The sequence below is a fragment of the Rhinolophus hipposideros genome (genome assembly GCF_964194185.1).
Source record: "Rhinolophus hipposideros genome assembly, chromosome: X".
Lineage (NCBI taxonomy): Eukaryota > Metazoa > Chordata > Mammalia > Chiroptera > Rhinolophidae > Rhinolophus > Rhinolophus hipposideros.
The window spans coordinates 94,457,230-94,482,666 of NC_138046.1; the positions used below are offsets into that span (position 1 = coordinate 94,457,230).

At 38.6% G+C, this 25,437-nt stretch overlaps 1 protein-coding gene across 15 annotated transcripts in view; it reads left to right on the top strand.

Moving 5' to 3' along the window:
• The window catches only part of CASK (calcium/calmodulin dependent serine protein kinase), a 416,202-nt gene that overhangs the window by 380,928 nt on the left and 9,837 nt on the right, over positions 1-25,437 (top strand). For 7 of the 15 annotated variants that reach the window (XM_081041785.1, XM_081041787.1, XM_081041781.1 and 4 more), the window contains 6 exons: positions 392-427; positions 2,129-2,325; positions 9,211-9,326; positions 15,279-15,359; positions 15,463-15,543; positions 18,578-18,780. In XM_081041785.1, the coding sequence (XP_080897911.1) occupies positions 392-427; positions 2,129-2,325; positions 9,211-9,326; positions 15,279-15,359; positions 15,463-15,543; positions 18,578-18,780 (714 nt within the window). The remainder of the gene's footprint in view (positions 1-391; positions 428-2,128; positions 2,326-9,210; positions 9,327-15,278; positions 15,360-15,462; positions 15,544-18,577; positions 18,781-25,437) is intronic. The other 8 variants (XM_081041786.1, XM_081041780.1, XM_081041783.1 and 5 more) reach the window with 3 other exon arrangements.

Sequence of the window (25,437 nt, forward strand, 5' to 3'; positions counted from 1 at the left end):
TTTCAAAATCTAAATGGTTGCATTTAGACTAAGTTGAAAAGTGCAACAGCTCTTTTTAGTTTGGGTTGTTTTTGTTTTTGTTTTTGTTTTAATAGGCTGTTTCACTCGCAGTGGCTTTTGTGTTGAAGATGCTGAGTTGTTTCTTAAGAACACATTTTCTCTCTGCTTAAACTTACCTGCTTTCTTCAGCTTGCTGCTAAATGGCCTGGGTTTGATTTTTTTTTTTTTTTGATAACAACATTTCTGAGAAATGGAATAATGTATATTATCTCTTTACAACTTAAATCTAGCTCACTTTTTAAAACCATATTGTAACAGAACACACAAATTACCTTGTACTCTTGAAAAAGTAAATGAAAATTTTTTCTCCTGGGTTGGCTTTATTCTACAGGACTTGCCATCAACTACCCAACCAAAAGGACGACAGGTGAATAGATATCCTCTATAGAAACTTCTCTAAACTGAGCTGCTATTAGCCAATCCTTTATTAACCCTTTCCATCCCATAATGTCTGCATTTTGGACCATAACATTTGAGCATTGAGAGCTTGTACCATTTCATTTTAACACATTAAACATGACTAATTCTCTATAAAGATTTCCCCCTCACATCTTTGTAGTTGTGATGGTTATTGTAATTTCAACCTGACAATCTTATGTCGATAGATAAGAATTCGGCCTTTCAGGGGTCTTATGGGCCTGCCTCTGGGGTGGAAAAAAATTTTTAAATGTTACAGATTTCTTAGAATTCTAAGACTAACTAAAATGTACATGCTGATGAACATTTTTAAGCAATAATTTTCTGAAATTTAAAGGCTTTTTCTGAATTTGTATTTGCATGTGTATTTATAAAAGCCATTTACCATGAAAACTAAGAACACAAATATCCTGGCTTCACATCCTCATATGCCTCTGTTAGTTCAAACCTGACACGCTAAGTGCTGCCTAACAGTGGCAGGTCACTGCCAATTTGCCAGCTCCACCAAAGTATGGATTTTAGGTACAAATGCAGAGACTTATTAATTTTATAGGCTGGATCTCTGAAAAAAAGAAACTTAAACAGAATAATTACACAATAGTTCCAAAGCCTTCAGGTTGTTTTTACAGTGACTTAAGCATTAATATTCAAATTTAATTTCAAGAGATAGAATTTTTATGGTATTTTTCTTGAAATGTGGTATTAAAAAATAATCAGGTTTCAAGTTAAGATTTGCATAAGTTAACACATGATAGAATTCACCCACAGTTTAGTATTAAGACTGCATAAGTGATACAGCATTGGACACCCAGCACTTTATTTTGAAGCATTTAGAATTCCAGTAATTCATAAAGTGCTGTCATATGATAACCCCTTTTATGCTAGTCTGTTTCCTTCTATAATATTTATTAATTATATTTACGTATCATAAAGCTCAGAGCCTTGAAGTAGGCATTTCTTGAAGCTCTGTGCTGATTTCAAGTGTTAACATTGGCAAAGCTAGGATTCAAATTCATTTTCTTTCTCTAAGACTTGTAAAATACAAATGTAAAGCCTAAATCATTTTTAAAAAATAAAATTATTTCTAAATACCTTTTTAAATTGTTTGAATTACATTGAAGTTTATCAGCAGTGTGTAGACACACTGCTAGTTGTCATGTAGACATTTTACAGCAAAATACCACCAACATGGTGTTGTTGCTAGTTTTGTACCATGTCCTGCTTTAGGGTTAAAATATACCTTGAATGCTTGTGTTTATGGTTTAAAGGGTGCTGCATGATCATGACAACTTATCCATAACATCAACTAAATACAGGCAGATTTTAAAATGGTAAGCATAGATCTTTATAATTATAGGCCTATTCTGTTAACAGTAAAAGCAGAAATTAAGTCTTTATTTTTAGTAAACAAGTATTGTAAGTGTTCCTTCCAAATATGAACAGCAAAGATTTAAACCTGCACACATCAAAGGCAGTGCATTGTTTCTAGTGGTAGCAGTTTTTTGTGTCGTATTTCCATGCTTCATTTTTGCCTTCACCATCTAATGTCCTGTTTGTATTTGTAAGTGTCGGTGTATGGTTATTAGCTTAGAGCTAACGGTTTTCTTTCACATCACCATGGCATCCGTTCTTACAAACTCCTGTTTTATAGATCTATGTAAGAGCACAATTTGAATATGATCCAGCCAAGGATGACCTCATCCCCTGCAAGGAAGCTGGTATTCGATTCAGAGTTGGTGACATTATCCAGATTATTAGTAAGGATGATCACAATTGGTGGCAGGGTAAACTGGAAAACTCCAAAAATGGAACTGCAGGTCTCATTCCTTCTCCTGAACTTCAGGAATGGTATGTCTTTGTTGTTTTGTTTTGTTTTGTTTCATAATAAAAACAAAACCCTTCTCATCCATTTTTCAACTTTATATTATTGTTTTACAGTGTGAAACTTGTTTGATATATTCCTTGCTCTACTAGTCAATCGAAATTGCAACTAGTCATCCAAGAATTCTACATCCTCAGCATCTAGTGAGCTCCTACTTACACAGCCAGATCTTTGTTTCACATCAGGAAAGGAAAGCCTAGAGAGAGGTTGAGTGACTAGCCTTCATTCCCTGTCACATCATGGTCTCTTAGCAGAGCGCTCCACTCCTGTACTCTGTTTCAATTCTTTTAGAATTGCAGTTTTTTAAATGTACCCTCTCCTTGCCCCTCCGCATGCTCTCACCACCCCCATTCCACTCCACCAGCAGCAAAAAACTCAAATGCTGTGATTCAGTGGCACTCAGCGTATTTGAAGATAAAATGTTTCACTGCTAGGAGAAAAAAAGGTAGTCAGAAGCTTACTTTTTTACCTAAAGACCTTGCCAGGTCTTTAAAAATTCATGTCTGTTAGAAAATCTGAGCTTTGAAAGCAGCTTAAAGTCAGACAGTTTTTAGACACTACTTTTAACTGAGAGGAGTTTCAGATTGCTATATATCTTGGTAAAATCTATTTCTGCTGCTGTTAAACAATTTGCTTAGCTGAACTATTTTTTGGAAAATGTTGATGGATTTACCTTTGTTGGTCCTTTGGCAATAAATTAGAAATCTAGTGCAAAAGAGATAATTTCATATCTGAGTTTTGTTTCATGTGACAAAAAATAACCATTAGGCATTGTGCCAGTTCCTCCCAAAATATTTGAACCTAGCTAAAAGAGACAAAAGGCACTGAGCCCATAGACATTTGTAACTGTTCTTTCACCCATGTTTCTCACTAATTAAAGAGATTTCTCAGTGAATCACTTTTGCTTGATTGCCTCTGTTAGCTCTCCCAAGTTTCCCCAAAATATTCTTAAATTTAGAATGTTGGAGCTGATATGAACTTCAGATGCCCTCATTTTACAGGAGGATTTGTGCACCCAGGTAGAGGAAGCCTTCCACCCGGCATTGTCTTTCAGTCTGATCTTCAAGAAACAGTTTAAGCATTAGTAGGAGGAATCATGATGATGATGTTATGTTATTACTGATGTTTACCTTTTACAAAATGTGTTCTTGAATGTTACCATACAAATATGATGAGCATTTACTGAAAATAATTTTGTAGATTCCAGACCTCTTCTCCCAAATCATGTTACGTGTATAAATCATGTTTCACCAATACCTAGAACTCTGAGTCCTCTGGAGCAATCCTGAGAAATGGCAGTGGAAAAAGTAAATTTGCTTTCTGTTTCCTGTAATGGTAGACTGGGTTATTTGAATCAGTCCTCCTGCTGAATAAAATGAAATGTGCTGCAGAAAATATGTTTTTGAAAATTACCTTAAAAGCATTGAGTGGCTGAAAAGGTATTGGGGAACTCAGTGACCAATTTTTATATGAAAACCATTAATCAGAACAATAAAAATTAGAGCACCAAATTGGCCCGTTTTGCCAGGAGGGCATTCCTGTTACTGAAAACTTCTCTGCCAAAGGACCAAGGTTCTGTAAGACCCAAGGCCTGTACCAGAGTCTGTTAGAAGACCCTTCCCACATTATTAGGACTGCAAAAGGCTGTAACCCCAGGTTAAGAGCAAGCAGATAAGCATGCCCTTAACTGTCCTTCAACATGAGGCGACCAAAGAGAAGGCTACCTTGTCACTGAGCAAAGCAAAAGACAAGAGTAAAAGGAGAACAGAGTTCCTCTGAAAAAACTGTGGCCACTGGTCCACCTTCAGTGGATTTGCACACAGGTACGTGTAGCCTGCGACAGCCAGGGAAACTCCAGCCATGCACCTTATGTGAGGTTTCCCCTTTACTAATAGTTCCAAATATCTGTTAGAAACAAAAAGAAAATCTCTGGGGGGAAAAAAAACACTTTTATTTTAGGCTTCATCTTAGAGCTCATCCTAATCCCCCACATAAACTTTTTCAAGGAGAGTGACCAGCAGTCAAAATAGCCAGGCACACAAGGAAACAAGTGAGACCTGACAGAGAGGCCCAACTGAAATGACAGCACGAAAAAACCCAAACCCTCTTCCTATATTGGAATTAGGAAACAAGGTTTTTAAACATCTGTGCTGATTAGCGGGTTTTTTTAAATCAATAATCTTGAAAAATATATTCAGAGAACACGAAAAAATTTAATGGCATAGCAGATTTTAAAAAGAACAAAAAAGGAACTTTCAAGAAAAAAAGGCAGCAACAAAAACTCTGGCCACATACCTATTAGGATGGCAAAAAATTTTTAAAGTTTCATCAACAGATAAATGGATAAACAAATGAAATCATATCCATACAATGGGATGCTGTTAAGCAATTTAAAGGAATGAACTGTTGATACACACAATGTGGGTGAAATTCAAAATTATTATGCTGAGTTTCCAGGCAAAAAAAATATATATTACGTGATTCCATTTATATAAAATTCCAGAAAATGGAAAACTAATGTATAGTGACAGTGGTTGCCTGAGGACCCAGAGGAAGGAGGGAGGGATTACAGAGGGGCATAAGGAAATTCCTGGGGTGATGGAAAGGTTTGTTATCTTGATTGTAGTGATGTATTCATGGGATATGTCTAAACTAATGAAACTGTACAGTTTGAATATATTCAGTTCATTGCAAAAAAACTGAACTCAGTAAGTTGCCAAAACTATAGAGGGAGAAAAGGATTCTAACTAGAATGCTGAGGAAGAGGCCCACTGGGAAGTATGTGCCCTGAGACCTGAGTAGGACTTTGGGGGTACAGGAAGGTATTCCTGGCTGAGGGGAAAGAGCAGTCTCTTGTTTGTAAACTGAAGTGCTCTCTAGAATGTTGGTGGGTATGCAATACTAATGAGAAAGATTTGAAACAACACGATCAGCCAGACCCGGGAAGTTTTGTTCAAATAAGTTGGTACCAACTGAGGTTTTTCACATCCTGTAGATGAGAAATCAATTTTTGTGGACCCAAATGCTACCTTATTTATCCTTGTTAAATTTCATCTTGCTTGACCAGGCTTATCATTCTAGTCCTTTGATACGTTTTGAGCCCCTGAATCCATCATCCCTTCCCTTGCCTCAGCATTAAAATGTTAAACTTGTTTGAAATTTCCCTCCAGGCTGACCTAAATCTTAACACGGTTTCCCTCCACTTACCGAGCTAAAAGAAATAACATTCATTTCCTGAGTAGCTGGTAAAAATCCATTTTATTCCTCTATCATTATACCACATATGGCCACGCCACAAGTTTTTTACTGGGAACTTTTTGTTTTTTTGTTTTTTAAGCTTAAAAATATTTATTATAAGATACTTTGTACACTATAACATAAGCTTCACAAGGTCAGGACTTTGTTTTTTTTAACCTGTCAAAAATTCCTCGGTTCTGTTTATGTTTCCAAAGATCCTATGCCTCACAGAAGCGGTAGTTATGACTAAGAGTACATATGGGCTTGTACTAGAAGAATCCCCAAAGCAAAGACTTCATCAGCCTCCTCTCCTCTCTATGACACATAATATATGCAGAATGACTTTAATAATGTTGCTAAGAGTTCACAGTATTTCCCAATAAATGTCTTTCTCTTAACCCAAAATAAAGAATAAATAAAAATACAACCCCTGATGAAGAAGAGAGAGTAAGAGTCATGAGGACAGTCTCTTCAAGAAAACAGAGAACACTTCCCAACTCATTTCATGATGCCACCATTCCCTCATACCAAAATTCAATAAAGGCAGTTCAAGAAAAGAAAACTACAGACCAGTATCCCTCATAAACATATTTGTAAAAATTCTCAGCAAAATATTAACAAATCGAATTCAACAATATATAGAAAGGATAATACATTTTGACCCAATAGAGTTTGTACTGGAAATGCATGGCTAGTTCAACATTTGAAATCCACCATATTAACAGACTAAAGAAGAAAATCCACTTGGTCATATCAATAGATGCAGAAAAGTCATTTAATAAAATTCAGTATCTATTCATGATTAAAACTCTCACAAACTGTGAATTGAAGGGAATTTCCTTAACCTGACTGAGAGCATCCAGAGTAAACCTACAGCAAACATTGGAATGGAAAAAAACATTGCAGGTTATATGATTCTGTATGTAGAAATTCAAAGAAATCTATAAACAATTAGACTTAATCTGAGAGTTTAACAAAATGACTGATATAAAATCAATATATAAAAGTCAATTATATTCCTATTTACCAGCAAAAAACAGAAAACAAAATTTTTAACATACCATACATAACACTACCTGCAAAACTGTAATACTATGAAGTATTCTTGCAAAAAATAGAGAACTTAAATTTGATCAGGCCTCTAGATATAATTACATATTTGCAGGAAATACAAAAGACAGAAGGACTTACTGAAAACACCACAGGGATGAAATCAGAAAATCCAGACTTGGAAACTACAGAACGAACAACCAGTTTCTGCAACAAATAAATTGCAAGAAGGAAAAGAAAAGAGGGAAGGAGCGATTTAAAGGGAATTTAAGAATATTTAAGGAGGAAATGATACAAGCTTAGATTGGTTTCAAAATAATCTGGGGTGGGTAGGTTGTAAATACAACAAAATAAGCTATGAGTTAATAAATTTTGAAGCTGGGTTTTAAATATTTGAGGTTCATTACACTATTCTCTACTGTTGTGTATGTTTGAAATTTTCAATAGAACAAATTTTTTTAAAATACCATTTATAAAACCTCTTTTAAAAAAAAATGAACAACCTAGGAACAAATCTAACAAAAATGTTCAAGACACTTACAGGATAAATTATAAAATGTATTGAGACATGAAAGAAGACCTAAATCAGTGGAGAGAGATACTGTATTCATGGACTGAATGACTCAATATTGTAAATAAGTCTACTCCTCCCAGATTGACTCATAGATTCACTGCAATCCCAACCAAAATCCCAACCATTTTGAAATTTACAAGCTAATTTTAGAGTTTTCATGGAAATGCACAGTATCAGGAGTAGTCAAGATGCTCTTCTAGAAGAAAAAGGAGGGAGCTCTTACTCCACCTGATACCAAGACTTACAAAGCTGCAGTAATTAAGATATTAAAGGATGGGAATGGAGGTGCTCTAATAGACCAATTGAAGAGAACTTCAAAACACTCCCATACATAAAGAGTCACTGGTGAGGAAGGGATATTTTTCCATAAGTCGTGCTGGGACAATTGGGGTATCTATCTGTTAGGGGGGGAAGAAAGAAAGAAAGAAATCGACCCCTAACCACACCATATACAAAAATCAGTTCCAGTGTATTAAAAACCAAAATGTGAAAGACAAAATTATAAAACCTTGAGAAGGTAATATTGGAGTATATCTTCAGGGACAAAGAAAGATTTCTGAAACAAGATATCAAAAATACTTCCCATAAAAGAAAAGATTGCTAAATTTGACTAAATTAATGCTAATAAATTATATTCACCAAAAGATACCATAAAAAGAGTAAAAAGGCAAGCCACAAAGTGGAAGAAGATATCCACAACATGTGTAACTAACGAAGGTGTAATATCCAAGCCATATAAAGAATTCCTACAAATCAATAAGAAAAAGGTAGACAACTGGATAGGAAAATAGTCAAAGGACTGGAACAGGCACTTTACAAAAGAGGAAAGCCAATAGCCAATAAACACAGGAAGGAGCTCAATCTCATTAATAATCAGTAAAATGCAAACTCAGAACACAGTGTTATTCCATTACTTGCCCACCATGATGGCTAAAATTAAAGACTGATAATACCAAGTTTTGGCAAAGAAGGGGCTCTCATACCCTGCTGGGGGGAGTGAAAATCAGTACAAACTCTTTGGAAAATAATGTGTCATTTTCAATAGCATTGTATGGCATTCTGATAGTGATTTTGGATTCTCCTTATATGTGGCTCACTAGGGGACCCCTGGTTAATCCATAAGCAAAACCTTCTATGGCAATATCACACAATTTGCTTAAACTAAATCTAAGAGAGCAACTTTTTAACATTTGTACATATGTTACAGATGTTGAATATTATAATCATGTACAACAAAATTATAATTTTCTGATTGCAATTCTAACTGTGGGTTTAATCATAGCATTTGTTTCTATCTCGTAGACTAGAATCACCATGAGGTAGTAGGACCACATATTAAGCATCTGCTGTGCCGGCCACTGTGCTAGGGACATTGTTAGCATTTTTTGTTATAATCCATCCAAAAGGCTCTAAGAGGTTAAGGAATTTGCCAATAGAAGGTACTGGCTAAGAGCACAGACTCTAGTGCCAGACTAGACTGTCCTCACTCTTGTACTTATTAGCTGTATGATTTGAGGCAAATGACTTAACCTCTCCGTCCTTCCATTCCCTCATCTGTAAAGCAGTAACACAATTTCATGTGTTTAGAAAGATTGAGTTAATACATGTAAATTTCCCAGAAAAGCACCAAACACTAAATCGATAAAAGCTACTTAAAGAGCCAGGATTAAAAGCAGACCTGTCTCAACTCAAAATCCCATGCTCTTTTCACTGTATGTCAGGACCATATGTTTGGGCTTCTTATCTGTGTTATCAATTAGTATATGCTCAAGGAACACAATGTCATTTTATTGTAAGCCTGTGTTTTTAAAACATTTCTAGGAAATTGTCATGAAAGCCAAAGAACAACCTTTATCTGAATGACGTGAAAAACTTTGTGAGGAGTATGTTCACACAGGTTCATGTAAACTTTTCATGAGTGATTTTTCTCTTTTATCAACATAAAACTATACATTAGTTTTTTTCCCCCCTCTCTTTCTTTGTGTGCTAGGCGAGTAGCTTGCATCGCCATGGAGAAGACCAAACAGGAGCAGCAGGCCAGCTGTACTTGGTTTGGCAAGAAAAAGAAGCAGTACAAAGATAAATATTTGGCAAAGCACAATGCAGGTAGGGAAAAGTACCACTTTCACAAGGCCGGTTATATATCTCAAAAACCGAAATAGATGTCACATCTCAATTCAGTCTTCAGAGTTCTCTATCCCAAAATTCCACCATATGAGATCTTCATCAGCTTGCAAAAACATTAAGAAACCCCTACCTTCAATTATGTTGGTTATTTGCCAGACGTTTTACAGAGCTATACTTTATTGGAAGAAAATACTGTTTGGAAATAGTATTTTCTGGAACAAAAAGAACCCAGTACATTAAGTCCTCCCCTGAGAAATGAGAGCTTGAGAGTTTGCTAAGTCTCCGGGATTCTTGCCTCCTTGCTGAGATTGGTCTTGAGCAAATACCCTTGCTCCTGGCTCCTCTCTGGCCCTTGGACTGGGCCCTACGACACATTTCAAAGGGCAAAGCTGTGCTCTCAATAGAGAGCTATGCTGCAAATGGTTCGGTGACTGGTTTGAAAAAGCACAAATGACATTGGATACTAACTTGGTTTGGTCAGTTTCTGTGACTTGGCTTCTTCCCTATGGTATTTCCTTGGCTCCTCAAAGACCAAGAGCATTATCTTGGCCTTCCCTTCCTCGTACATTTGTCTATATGGAAGCTTGCATCAACTTAAGACAAAATATTCACTTGTTTGCTAAAAATTGAAATGAATACCAAAAAAGCATGATCTGTCATTGCAGTAGAATTCCCAGAAGACTCACAGGATATAACTTAAAGAAAGTGCATGATGATATATAGAGTGGTATTTACTTATTTTCAATAGCTTCTTAATATGACTCCTTTTATAAAGAAATTTTTCTGAGGAATTGCAAGTTCCAACATTGGCATTAGATTCGTTCCCAAGGTTTCAGAAATCACTCCAAAAATCAAACATGTGGCAAAACAAAAAATCAAGCTAATACTGTCATGCAGACCCAATTTGACAATATAATGTTCCTGACAAACATGAAATGCATTTCTCTCTGTAGAATGTTATAACACATTATTAGCATTAATAGGAAAAATTATTTCTGAATGGTTCATTTCTTATTCAGAGAGTAAAAGTAAACATTTTGAAGTACTGTATAATGTGGAATTAATGTGAGTGGCCACATGTGTTAATTTTAAACGGTTCAGTTAAATGAGGAGTCTGTCCCTTCACATTAGGTACATTGTAGCACGTTTTTATTTCCAATAAGTTATCATTTCTGATTATATGCCACTACAGAGGAACTAGTCTGATAATAGCTTTTTTGGTGTGTTTTATAAAGGAAAGAAATATTTAAAACAAGTTAAACATAATTTAGCAACTATTAATTGTATAATGCTCAAGGAGTATATACTACCAGAAGAAATTCACTGTAGTATCAGCAAATGTTTAACACAAAATAGCAATGGTTATTGCCAAGGCTCCGTTCCATAGTCACCACCTTTAGTTCCATCTGCTTCTAAGAGGCTCACAAGATGTATCAACATTTATATATATATATATATATATATATATGTATGTATGTATGTATGTATATATATATCCTTGCAATTTTTACAATAATTTTAAATGCTATAGATCGATAGTTGCCATTAAAATTAATTTAAACCTAGAAAAGCAAAGAAATGACTAAGGCTGTCAATTCATCATTAACTTTATACTATACTAATGGAGGGCACATAGACATGAGTGCTCTGAGGAAAAATACAAAGCCAATTGATTGAAAAACTACAACCTCTAAAAGAATCCATTGAATTGTTCACTACTGAATTTAGCTGTCAAGAATTTTGCCAGAGAACCTGAAACTGAAGCTGAATAATATTGAATGTCAACTATAATTAAATATATATGTATATGTATCTATATCCCTTGACTATGTATATATATGTATATACATATATATACATAGTCAAGGGATGTGGAGTACGGCATAAGGAATAGAGTCAGTGGAATTGTAACAGTTATATACGATGTCAGAGGGGTAGTAGATTGTGGGAGGGAGGTTATCACTTTGTGAGGGGTGTAAATGTCTAACTATTACATTGTTTCGCACACCTGAAACTAATGGGGGAAAAAGTGCCAGAGAATCAGCATCCAGTCTGGCAGCCAGTCTTTTCCACAGTTCCCTTTTTCCATGCTTTGACGGCTGGGGCATCACTGACCTTCCATTGTTTCCGTTCTCCTGATTCATCACAGGTGATGCTCCATGTAAGCTTAATGGGCAACCTGAGATAGGACCAGGAATTAGCACACCTGAGTAACCCTGCAACTTGCACAAATCACTTGGTTCCTGTGGGCCTCAAAACGGGGGGATCACTTAGTCAATCAAGGATATAGTTTCTAATCTAAAATTCAGTGGCTCTCAGGTTCTTTCATCACTGGACTTCACAAATGGGTATCATTTAATGAAGCCAAGTACTCGTTCACTTCCCTTATCTCAGGCTTTAGCTCTGGTAAATATTGCCTATCAAGTTTGAAGGGTATTGCCCTTGAATAAGAAGGCAGGGACCTCAAAGGGATAAAATAGAATTGCTTTTTCTCTTTTGACATTATACCTCCTATCCAAAACTATGGACTTGGCTAAGTTCTTGTAAACTTAGAACTAAAAGGTTGGGGGAGACCCACCACCACCACTTTTTTGTTATCGTTGGCGTTTTCCTAAGCAGTAGTTTTCTGGGCCTCGTGTTACCATATCCTCTGTCCTTTCAAGGGAAGGCAACCCAGATTTTAATGTTAAATATCTGATATTCAAATGTGATAACTAATTAAAATTATTTTAAACACCGTGTGTGTATGGGGAAAACAAAAACTTTGAGTGTGCACTCGGCCCAGTGTTGCCAGTGTACAGTGTCTTTTCTAATTGGTGGTTTGTACGGTATTTGAAGATATTTCTAGCTTTCCAAAACTGAGGTAAGGAATCAATGTTAAAGGCTCATTTACAAAAAACATTCAACTGGAAAGTAGTTACCTAAATACTTAAAAAGTTTCATGAATATTGAATAGCTTACCAGGAAATCCAGGTAATATGAACAAACTATGCCAGACAGTATTTCTGAAGCCTTGGGAATAGATTTGATTATGTAGTGTTTACAGCAAATACATTTTCTGCAATGCAGAAAAGTTTTTAGCCACATGAATTTGATGGGAAAAGCATTGTCATGCTGCTAGAAGAACTATAATCTTGAGACATCGATGTTCCTCAGCTTTAGGACATCCAAAATCAGTTTGAGATCAAGTTACTAATGGAAACTGAAAAAAGGTATTCATTAATTCATTTTTTATGTTAGTCTTGAGCAGAGATGTTTGAATATCCTGAGATAACCTCTTTACATACATCATATGAACATAGAGAATTTCTGCAATGCCATTCATAGGTGTGTTTAAATTGTGCTTAATGCCACAAATTAGTACTGTTGGCTTTAAAAAGCTATAATTTTTTTCTTTAATACAGAGAACTCTAAAGACAGCAAAAAATGGCCCACAATCTCACTGCCCGGTGGATGTTTTTCTTTTTAAACAATAAGTAATAGGCACACGTGATTAGAAATTGCAAATAGTACAGGAAGGTACAAAACGAAAAATAAAAGGCTTCCACACCTGCACTCCCTGAAGAAGGTTTCCTGTAACTATTCCCAGACAAAATTTCTATGTGTATGCTAGTATATAAAACCCACTGGCTTTTATATAAGGATATTGTTGAATTTTTATTAAAATGAGTTTGTTTCTTACTGTGGTTTATTTGCCTCATGTTTAGAATATTGCATGGTAAAGTTTCTTTTGTGCATATTATACTTTTATTTTACTAATATATTAAAAGCCATATTTCAATGACCCCTGTACATTTTTCATGCTGTCTTACTCCCAATGGCCTCTGTGCATGTAAGTAACCTGTTGAGTGACTATGCCTCTTTGTTTTTAACGGTTTCCTTTCACTAAGTCCTTTTTTAATGAGCGAACATCTTAAAACCTTTAAAAGTCCAGTCTTTCAGTGTTCTCCTTATATTCCTTGTATGTCTTATTTTAAAATATCCTTTTTTTATTGTTTCTCAAACCTACGACCATGTGGTTGATTTCATTTAGACCAGAGTAACCTCTTCATGCTACTTGTTTATGGTTAAGATATTGATGTGCCACATATCTGTTCATCTGTTTGTGGTGTTGATGGTTGATATCTAACTCATTCTTAGTGTTTTTAAAAAATGACAAGTCTTAATTCAGTAGGATTGGAGCTAGGGCTCCATAGAGGACAAGGTGTGTGTATACCATTCAGAAAACTTGTGTCATCATCATCTTGCTCTTTTGTGAGATGCTTGATTATTTTTATATATTAAAATATATCTGCTTGTTGATGCATCTCTTTCATAAGCATACTTTTTCTTGATGGAAAATATCACTGAGGGCAGTAGGTATAAAAAGCAATGCCATCAGCACTCCTGCTTTTATTTTTGCAACTCTCGTCACTCCATTACCACTGTAGCATGACTAGTTAGGTTTACTATGAAGAGAACCTCCTGTTCATTTTAATTTTGTGAGTCTGCCATTCTAAACACAGAAAGCATTTCTTGGTTTTTAGCTGTTGGTAGAGAATATGCTTTAAAGACTTTCAGTCAACCTTTATGGAATCAAGTTATCAAAACACAACAAATGCATAAATACCCATTAACATGCACTAACCCTTATTTTAACATATTGTATTTCTTTTTCTTAACATTTTGGGAATGATCCTTTGTTTGTTTGTTTCTGATCTGTTGCATTCCAGAGTATCCTATTTTGTATTTTAAGGTTCTTTGCTACTGGGAAGATCACAAATGTTAAGGACTGAGCTAATATTTGGCCATACTGTTTCAGAGAAGTAGAAGCTTCTCTTAGTGACTGACTGAAGCTCCCAAGATTCCTTTATTACACCAGGGAATCAATTCTATAGAATTTATTTCAACTCCTCTAAAATCCAGAGCTTATTTCATATTCTTCAAAAAAGAAATTGCAGTGTGTGCCTGACAACATTTAGTTATTACTATGCAGAAAAATATTACAGGAAACATAGATGCACGGTTTTAGCCTTTTCGTGAGAATTTTCAAATGTGCAAGAATTGGACTACCTTGAACTTCAACAGGAATGGTCATCCTCTCGGGAAAGTCTTTGTAATAGTTTGGTTAAGAGGCAGGTTTCCAAAAAATATTTTTTAAAGTATTTCTTCTCAGTCTGGAATGATTCGAGAACTCCCTTTTGCAAAGGTTTCCAAGCTCAGACTCTGCTTCATGCTTCTTTCCATTCTATTCATCCTGATTTACTGTACACAGGTTGACAAAGTTTGGGGCCCAGGAAAGCATGTACCCCTACTTACATTCCCAAGACTTTCCATCAAATGGATAGCTGGGTTACAATAAAACTGTGACATGCTCATTTTAAAAGCTTGTAAAATCATAGTTACCGAATTTGACTTTGAAAGAATCTAGCATGCTACCTTCTACAACTCTGTTGAAAGAAAGAACCATGAAGTTAAAGACCAGCTGTCCATGCATCTCTCATCCATCCCTAGCAATAATGGTGTTAGCCTCTTTCTTGGTTAACTTTAGTTGCATTCATGCTATATTCATGTTGGTCACTGTCTGCAGACTTTTTTCTTTTTAGTATTGCTGATATCTTAGAATTGCAAAAATCTGAACAGCATGTGGTTTTGAATGAATTCATATGATTTGTTGGATACTGCATGAAAAGATATGCAGTATCTTTTAGAACTGGACTTTTATGCATGTGTTCAATGTATCTTTGGATGCCCCTGGTTCTAAAGTGCATTTTCATGGGCTTAAAAATGAAATTTTCTCTCAAAAGGTCATATAACTTAAATATAAGTTGGATTTATATTTTTTGAGACATGATTTTACTATTACTTTGGTTTTGCCACTAAAATTATAATTTACATACATGAAATAGTCCTTCTATAAATTTACCTTTCTTCTAAATCTTTGCATTTTAGTGTTTGATCAATTAGATCTTGTTACATATGAAGAAGTAGTAAAACTGCCAGCATTCAAAAGGAAAACACTAGTCTTATTAGGTAAGTTTGATTGTGGAAGTGGTTTTCTTATTCTCATCTTCAAAACATTTTGTGAATATAATATAATTGTCAATTTTAACTTCCTTTTCAAAAAATGAAACAGGTGCACATGGTGTTGGGAGAAGACACATAAAAAACACCCTCATCACAAAGCACCCAGACCGGTTTGCGTACCCAATTCCACGTAAGCCATGTCTCACTCTCTTTTAATTATGTTTTTCCTAGTACTTTTTTAATATTGTGATTTCCATATTTTTTTCTGATTACATAAGTAATAACTGTTCGCTATAGGAAATTTGGAAGCTCTTAAAAAGAACAAAGAAGAAAATTATTTAATATTTTCAACCCCACTCCCCCAATAGATATTTCGTTGTATACCATTCCAGGCTTCTCAGTATAAATATGTGTAGTGTATGTATTTGTCATTGTTTTTTAACAAAATTGGGCACATTTCATTCTGTTTGTAACCTAATTTTTCCAACAGTATGTCATAAACATTACCCAGATGAATTATTCTCCAGAAAAATAGGTTTTAATGATAGAATAGTTTTCTTTGATATAACAATATTTTCCTTACTCAGTACCTAAATGCTTGACTTCTATCACTTTTAAAACCCAGTCAATGTGCTATCAGTTGTTTATTATAAAGAATTTAAATCTGTAATATTTTTATTCCCCTTATTTTCTATTTTATCCTTAACCTCTTGCCCTCTTTGTTTCCTCAACTATAAAATGAAGTAACTCTAGAGAAATAAAGAGGATTGAGATCATGTGAAGCACTTAGCAGATACTGGGTAAATAGTAGTCATCTTGCTGCTAAAGTAGCTTGCTTTTAAAGAATACTGTTGGTGGCCTCAGTCATGTCTACTCTTTGAAATATTTGGCCCCGGTTTTATATATATATATATATATATATATATATTTACCTACTGAGATGACTGAAGATAGTACAGCATCTACATAGTATGCCATTTCTTCAGCTTTTCGTGTGCCTAGAGAAAGAGTTCTTTTTTATCTATTTATTTTTAATTGGGGAATAGTGTGTTTCTCCAGGGCCAATCAGCTCCAAGTTGTTGTCCCTCAATCTAGTTGTAGAGGGTGGAGCTCAGCTCCAAGTCCAGTCGCGGTTTTCAATGTTTTCAATCTTTAGTTGCTGGGAGCACAGCCCACCATCCCATGTGGGAATTAAACTGGCAACCTTGTTGTTGAGAGCTCGCGCTCTAACCAACTGAGCCATCAGGCTGCCCTTCTGGGAGCTCAGCAGCAGCTCGTTGTCTTCAATCTAGTTGTGGAGGGGGCAGCTCACTGGCCCATATGGGAATCGAACCAGCAACCCTGTTGTTCAGAGCTCATGCTCTAACCAACTGAGCCATCCAGCCACCCCAAAAGTTCTTTTTTAAAACATCCACATTTTGATGTCCATGAGCACTTGGAAGTTCTAATAGTCTAGTTGGGGTAGGAGAGGGGGACTTCCCCATAGGTTTAGACCCATGCACAGCAAAGCATAGCATAAATTTGTCCTTGCCACTCAAGGAAGGAAGAAAGGAAGGAAATTGAAAGGGAAGGGAATGAGAGGGAAAGGAAGGGAAAAGAAGGGAGGGAAAGGAAGGGAAAAGAAGTAAAGAAAAGGGAAGGGAAGGGAAAGAAAAGAGAGGAGAAAGAGGAGGAGAAGAAAGAGAGGGAGAAGAAAGAGGTGATGGGGAAAGAAAATTAAAACCAATATTCCTGGCTTGTCTAGAAAAAAATTTCCTAAAGTGTGTTTTGTAGAATACTGGTCCTATTAGTATCCCACAGAACTAGGAACTACTGCAGATATTTTCGTCTACACTCACTTAGGTCAGGAGTCAGCAAACCTTTTTTATAAAGGACCAGATAGTAAATATTTGAGGCTTTGAGGGCCACATGGTCTCCATCACAACTACTCAGCTCTGCCATTGCAGCATGATTAGTCACAGACAATATGTAAACAAATGGACGTGGCTGTATTCCAATAAAATTTTATTTACAAAATCAGGCAGCGGGCCGCATTTGGCCCACAGGCCATAGTTTGCCATCTCCTGGTTTAGGTCTTTCTTAACTACTATGGCCACATTTGGCTAAGGTCACTGTGTTTTCAATATAGTATGCCTTTTGCTGTATTCTAACATTCTCCTTTTGCAAGATGCTGTAGACTAGCACCATCCAATAGAACTTTCTCCAAAACTGACAGTGTTCTGCACTGTCCAGTACAGTAGCCATTAGCCACATGTGGCTGTTGAACCCTGGAAATGTGGCTAATGAGGCTAGAAACTGAATTTTTTAAAAGATTTTATTGGGGAAGGGGAACAGGACTTTATTGGGGGAACAGTTTGTACTTCCAGGACTTTTTTTCCAAGTCAAGTTGTTGTCCTTTCAATCTTAGTTGTGGAGGGTGCCATTCAGCTTCAAGTTGTTGTCCTTTCAGTCTTAGTTGTGGAGGGCACAGTTCAGCTCCAGGTCCAGTTGCCGTTGCTAGTTGCAGGGGGTGCAGCCCACCATCCCTTGTGGGAGTCGAACTGGCAACCTTGTGGTTGAGAGGACGTGCTCCAACCAACTGAGCCATCCGGGAGCTCAGCGGCAGCTCAGCTCTAGGTGTCATGTTCAATCTTAGTTGCAGGGGGCGCTGCCCACCATCCCTTGAGGGACTCAAGGAGCTGAACCGGCAACCTTGTGGTTGAGAGCCCACTGGCCCATGTGGGAATCGAACCGGCAGCCTTCGGAGTTAGGAGCACGGAGCTCTAATTCCCTGAGCCACCGGACCGGCCCCTTTTTTTTTTTAATTGAATTTTTAATTTTAAGTTATTTAAATTTAGATAGCCATATGTGGTTTTCCATTTTTTTCAATTCTTCTTTTTTCCCTATGCCTAACTGCATTAAGGCATACAGTAAATTGTGTTAATCTTGGGTCATTTAGCGTCTTTCTCCTGTGGTGACTCATGAAGGAATGAAATAGATCTGATCTAAACACTGAAAGATTCACCAAACCAAACAACTCACTCACTATTGTGGTCTGATGTCACACAGATAAATATAACTTCTAAAGTTTACTTCTACAAAGCTACTGGGGGTGGGAACAGAGCATAAGACATACACTAAAGAATCCATAGCTTCCAAGAAGAGATTGGGTTTGAGTAGGTCCATTGGGAATGTAGGCTCATAAGCTCAGCCATTTAAACTTCTCTTAACATGTGACTTTGCAGATACAACCAGACCTCCAAAGAAAGATGAAGAAAATGGAAAGAATTATTACTTTGTATCTCATGACCAAATGATGCAAGACATCTCTAATAATGAATACTTGGAGTATGGCAGTCATGAGGATGCGATGTATGGGACAAAACTGGAGACCATCCGGAAGATCCATGAGCAGGGGCTGATTGCAATACTGGACGTGGAGCCCCAGGTAGTGCCCAGCCACATCTAGCCCCCCGCCATCCTGCCTGCATGCTAAGCTCAGGTCCTGAAGTCAAAAATGCCATCAGAACGTCATGGGTTGCATAATAATTTAATAAACTACCAGAAAGTATCAGTAATGAAGGCATCATGGGTTAACAGTCTAGACTGCAAACTGACTAATCGTTGGACTTAGTGAACACACCATGTATATAGGAAGAGACTATTCTTTTATGAGACTCATTGTACTCAGAAGCTCAATAAAGTACCTGATTGGGTCTGTGTCTGCCAGAAATCCTACAGTGCTCTAGCCTCAGGATGAGACTCTGGCACTTGTTATCCCAACAACCACCTTTCCTCTCTGGGTACAGCTCATGCTGGACTATCTGAGCCTCTGCCAGCATCTTATGTTAATCCCCAGCAAAAAACTCTGATCCTGGGGCATGGATCTGAAACACAGCACTAGCTTTATGAGAGCAAGCGTGAGCGAGCCTGGCTGTGGGGTGGGGGATGTCCGATGGAGCTGGGACGCGGCCTCGCAGTGGTTGTCAGCCTCTGCCATCTCTTTGCTGAGGACAATGCCTGACCCTGAGCTAAAGCTAAGAGGGATATGGAGAACTTGCAGAGGACTCAGAGCCAGACGCAGAGATGATTAGATGATTTGTAGATAAATCCTATGCTAGAAGCAATGGGAATTACTAAACTTGCAAAGGAGAAAGCCGAAGGCCTTTACATCAAAAATACAGACAAGCTATTTTTTCACCTCTGAGTGCAATCCCAGCGGAAGTGGGACTTAAAGCTCAGTAGGAAGGATTTGGGAGTTGTAAACATCAGGGCAGGTTACAGGAGAGGCTTCTGCGTGCCCCGTGACACGGGCCTGCCATTTCTAAGACCTGTCTGTACCAAAAGTCCTTTATCACTTAGAATCAGCATACCACCTGCTGAAATGGTAGACCAGCTCCCTTAAAGTGGGCTCCATTTCATCAGGGGGTAACCTGGCTGTCCCAGGCAGGGAAGATCCTTGCTCAGGGCCACTGTGTGAGACTTGGTCCCCTAGCCATCCCCAGAGGGAGGATGGAACCTGCGTAGCCAGAGTCTATGTGACCTGGGGTCTAACGGTTCAGTTACTCGGCTCCAAGACCCTAACATCAGGGCCAGTGGGTTCACCCATTTCCGCTTCACAGCACCTGATGGGCTTCTTGAACTTGGGATCTGGTTAAGGGGCCGGGGAGGGAAGCAGCAGCAGGATGAACACTATCCAGTTGACTTAATTAACTTGGACCTGTATAGAACTAAATATATGATGTGTGACACAGATTGATTTTTGTTTAACTACTAATCCCTCCTCACTAGGGATTGGAAAAACCTTCTGGCCAGGGGTGGCTAGAGGCAAAGTCTCAATCCTGGTCCTGGTCTTCGGCATCCTCTCCTTGGGTTCCACACTGGTCTTCACCTGAACGTCGTTTTCTGCTGGTAGTAATGTCTCTAGCAGTATGCTGGCTGCAGGGCTCCTCAGACCCCCTCTGCATTACCTAAGTCCACTTGTGAGGGCTTTCTGCCTTACCTGCTGCTGCTGCCGCTGCTGCCAACTCCGCTGCTGCTGCTGCTGCTGCTGCTGCCACCACTGCTCCACTCTGAGCGTCCAGCTCTCCCTGTGCCCTTGCCCTTGCACAGTCATGCATTGCTCTGCACTGCTGAGTGGGAGACACCTCTCTCAGCCTTATCAGGACGTCCACAGCAGTCACTTTTACGTGTGGCACTGGGCACCACAACACCCCTCGCCCTGGGCTGGGCACTCTCCCTGCTCCCCCTGACTGCTGGATGAGCTCACTGCATTCTCTCCTGCTTCCTGTGTCCCCAGCTCTCAGAACCGTGATCTCTCAGGGCCACCCACCCCTGACGGCAGGCCTTAGGCTCCCTGTTCTCTGCCTGAGCCTCTCTGGGCCTGTGGCCCTGGGGACAGGGATCATTCAGGTCCTGCTCCTCTCGTTGGTCTGGTTGACCAGTCTGGTCCCAGGCTCTCCCCCTCGGGACCACGCATGCCCTGTCTAGACTCATGCGCAGTTCTGCTCTCACACTGACTGTTCTGTCCATCGGTACTGCTGCAGATGCCCACAGAGTCTTCACATGCCCACAGAGTCTGCACCTACTGGGCTTCGCCCTGGGGCTTCTCTGCCTTTAGCCCACTCTCTCCCCAGGCTCAGTAAGGCCCGTATCCTGCCTTCAGGATGCCCGTGGCCATGACCGACTTGCTGTCACACAGAACCTCATTGCTCCAAGGAGGCTCTCTCCTTAAGACATTTTTCTCCACGCTCCTTTCCCCCCGCCCCAGCCTGTTAGGTTACCCCCTCTACTGTATCTCATGGACAGTTTGATTCAACCAGCTTGTCTTAAGCACTTACTATATTCCAAGCATTGTGCCAGGAGCTAAAACTACACATAAGAAGGCAAGCTGGTGAGGATGAAATTCCTTCCTCTATGTATATCACAAACTGTCCGTAACGGGAGAAATGCCATGTGGCGTTTTTTAAAACCCTTCACTTCTACCACTGCTGACACTACTTCCACTACATATGGAGCATATAAAGACCACCTGACACCAGCATTCAGCTCGTTTAGTTCAGCTCAATACTTCGTTCCAGCTTAACTTATTTTAGACAGTTCAGGCCAAATTGAACACAGGTCTAATAATACTGTATGATAAGACATTGTGGTCCAACTTGAAACCTAGAGGACCATTATAAAGACATGAAACTAGAAGAAAATTTATAACCTGGCTTTTAAAACTAATAATAGATTGTATTCCTATACTGCTCTATATTTCCCCAAGTGTTAGAACTCCTTACCTAATCCTTATAACCCTAAAATAAAGATATCAGTATCTACTTTTGTAGATGAAGAAACCAAGGCTTAACATAATTATGACTTGACCAAGGTTTTACAGCCGATTGAAAATGAGGTTTGAACTTAAACAGTGTTGGTTTGGGTTTTACTTTTTTTGCAATAAATCCCAGCCTCCGTTCACTGTGTTGTCCTAGAAGAGTTAACCCTGAGAATCCTTCAGCTGGTCCACTTGTATGTAGTGGTACAGTTTAAATCTGGGTTGGTTTGTTTGTTTATAGTTAGAAAAAAATCTAGAAGGCAGTCAAACCTGAGAAAAACTATGGGACTTATTTCTCATGGAAACAGCCATGGCTCAGAAAATAATCTATGTCCCTACAGCTGAAACTAATAGCTCCAGTGTGTAATCAAAACTTACTGTGATGGTTTTAAATTTTAATTTTATTCTGATTTATCCATTTGTTACATTAAAAAGTTAAGAGTAGCAGAATATCTGCGATTTTGCTTTTATCCACAAAGGGAAAGGTTGTCATCAAGCTGTAGCTGCAGTCTTGTTAGGAATCTGTACTATAAAACAACAGCCAGGTTCTGGACCAGGGGCTGTTTTGTGAAATCAGCTGGCTCTCTTAAGATGGTTTCCGGGGTCACTGTGCTTTTCCTTAAACCGTTAGATTGTTATACCACATGACTCAGGTGCTTGCTGTTATGTATTTTAAGTTTGCAAACCAAATAAGTCTTCAAGTTATCTGCATCTTAGATACTTGGTCAAATGAGTTTTGATTCCTTGAGCATGGTAACCTGAGATTAATTATTGACCACAGATGAGACATAAAATCAATTTATCTCCTCAAAAGAAAACTAAAGAATTAACTTTTAAGTGTTAAATTAATGTTACTTTGGCTGTTTGAATCCAGTGTATTTTCAGTGATCTTACTAGATTCTCCCTATTCTCTAGGATTCAGAAAAGAGATATTTGCCTGTGAATATTAACAAATTTGTGTCTCATCTTAAGTCAGAAAGGAACCGGGTGTAGAGATCATCTTAAAGTCACATATTAACAGCCTACGGGAGGGGAATCATTGTGAAGCAATTCCATTTCCTGTCCCTAAAGTGACCCTGAACCGCAGGCAAGCTGAGACTGCACAAAAAATGGCACCCATTTGAGACCCATAACTAAAGCAGAGGATGAGGACAGAGACCTTCAAGAATAACTGAGGAAAAATGTGGTAACTCCACTGAAGACATAAGGGTAACTAGACAAGAAAATCTCAGTCAGGATTTGAGGCATCTTATAATTTTTGAAAATATAATAATATGGGATAGACATAGAAAATTAAAGCCCTGAAAAGGAAGAGGAAGCAAATATGCTAACCGCAGAGGCTACAGTAGTTACTGTGATAAACAGGAAATTTAGCTCTAAACTTCCAGGCAACCAGTACAAAAAGGGGAATGTCATGGATCATGTAATTCTCGTCTGATAGAAGTATGCCAGTTCTTTCCTTGGAATTAATTGCTACAGGAACATAACGTGATTCTTAGGCACAAAGGCCACTGGGCAGTGTGATGAGTACAGTCTTCCTTGACAGCTCCATGCAGTCAGTGCGGAATGACCTTCATGTCTTTACGGGTAGAAACAAAGCATGTACATGCGGCACAGAGAAGGGTAATCTGCAGGGAGCTAATGTTTTCTGAGTAGTGTTTTCTGGTATTGCAATATGGTAGAAGGCTAGAACTTAAGATATTCAAAGAATTGGGTGGCTATCAGGCTAGGGTCACCGAGCAGAGAAAACCATTTCATGCCTAAGGTGTCATCGACCTTATCCATGGGTTCCTTTCAGCATCTAGGCTGTGTCGAGTTCCATCTGTCACTGGAAGTAGTTTCAGGGATGGAAGCAAGGGTAGGAACTGTGCATTAGGAATTTTTTCCCATTTCAGTTGCCCAGAAGCTGGCTGTGGGTGGGTGTGGAGTGATGAGGAGCCTTATGTCTCAACTGACCTGTAATCACCTGATTTACAAGCACAGGAAGGACAGAAGAAAAGGCCCAAGACAATACTGACAAAAAGGACCATTCTAAGGGAAAATGCCTGTTAAGCTCAATTCAGTTATATGTGGACTTTTCCATGTCTGTTCCTTGCTAAAGTCTTCAGTCACAAAAACATTGGTAAAGAGGTTGCCCTTTAACCTCCTTCAAACGTAAACATATGCAAGTTTGAAGAGCTTTCTCACAAGAGGAATCTGAGCCAGTGACTTTCACATTTAAAGCACTTTGATGGACAGGTAAAACAATGTGCCAGGTTCCCTTAACCCAGAAGGAGATACTGTGTAACTAAAATTCCCAAACGTAATCCTAATGAAAGTGAATTTGCACACACACAAAAGAAGTGTGCACACAAAAACCTTTATTATCCAATTTGCCTCTTACATTCCTGTATATTCCTAGAGGTCAAGAGAGTCCCTTCAGCCATAAAAGCATAGTGCCCTGTAGTCAAACCTGCCTCAAAAGGCGAAATAGATTTTGTACAAATTATATGTACTGTATTACATTTTCATTTTATCATAAAGACAATGTATGCGAGGTTCCATTTGAGGCCTGAGGGCGACAACTGAACAAGATGCACCCCTGCCTTCAAGAGGTTTACCCTCCAGTATCCTGGCACTTGCTTGCGTTCCCAGTGTGATGGGTACCACAGGTGCATACGTGCAGGTGCGTCCGGAGCACGTGGAAGGGGCGCCTGACCTCAGCTCAGAGCTCACACGGGACTTTCCAGAGTAAAGAACATCAGTACTCTGTTCAGTAAACACTCAGCCAAGCAAAAGGGACAGTGGGGGCAGGGACGAGGGGATGGAGGATCCAGGCAGAGTGAGTAGGAAGAAAACAGGCCAGGAAGCCAGAGAGAGTTGGGGCCTTCCTGGAACTGAAAGTAGTTCAGCAAGGCCAGTGCATGGAGGGCAGAGAGAGGCTGACTACTAAGCCTGGGTCAGCTCCTGAGAGAAGGATCTGACATTTATACTAAGGACTGTGCTTTTTAGCCCAGGGCCAAGAGGGAGCTGTTGAAGGGTTTAAAGCAGAGGAGTGATACGCTGGGATTTGCATTTCTGAAAGATCATTTTGTATGGATTGGAAGGGAGCAAAACTGGAGACAGAGCGACTGGTCTAATTGCTACTACAATAAGCCAGGCAAAAAAGTGTTAATATAAGACCCGGTCTTATTTTACTATAATATTATATAAGACCCGGTCTTATGTTACTTTTTGCTCCAAAAGACGCATTAGAGCCGATTGTCCAGCTAGGTCTTATTTTCAGGGAAACACCAACATAATCAGTGTTAACTTTTCTAAAGAGAAATAAGTCAGATGATTCATGAGATGCATAAGAACGCGGCAAAGCAGTTGAAAGGCCATTTAGAAAGCAAAATGTGGGTAACAGAATAGACATGTTAAATTCTTGGATAAAGGACAGCACGATTTTTACCCCTGATGCCTACAAATTGATTATATGTCAGTCACTTGTGAATTGTGTGCCTGTGTATTTTGGGATTTGTTCCATAGAGGGGAGTTTGTAACCTCTAGGAGTGTCGTGTCCTCATGGGGAGGAGCTGAAGCAGTAATCCCTTACCAGAATCAACTGTTGCACCATCAGATGTCAGCTTTACACTACCCTGTTTCCCCGAAAATAAGACCTCGCCGGACACTCGGCTCTAACGCGTCTTTTGGAGCAAAAAGTAATATAAGACCCGGTCTTATGTTATAAAGACCGGGTCTTATATTATAGTAAAATAAGACCGGGTCTTATATTACTTTTTGCTCCAAAAGACGCGTTAGAGC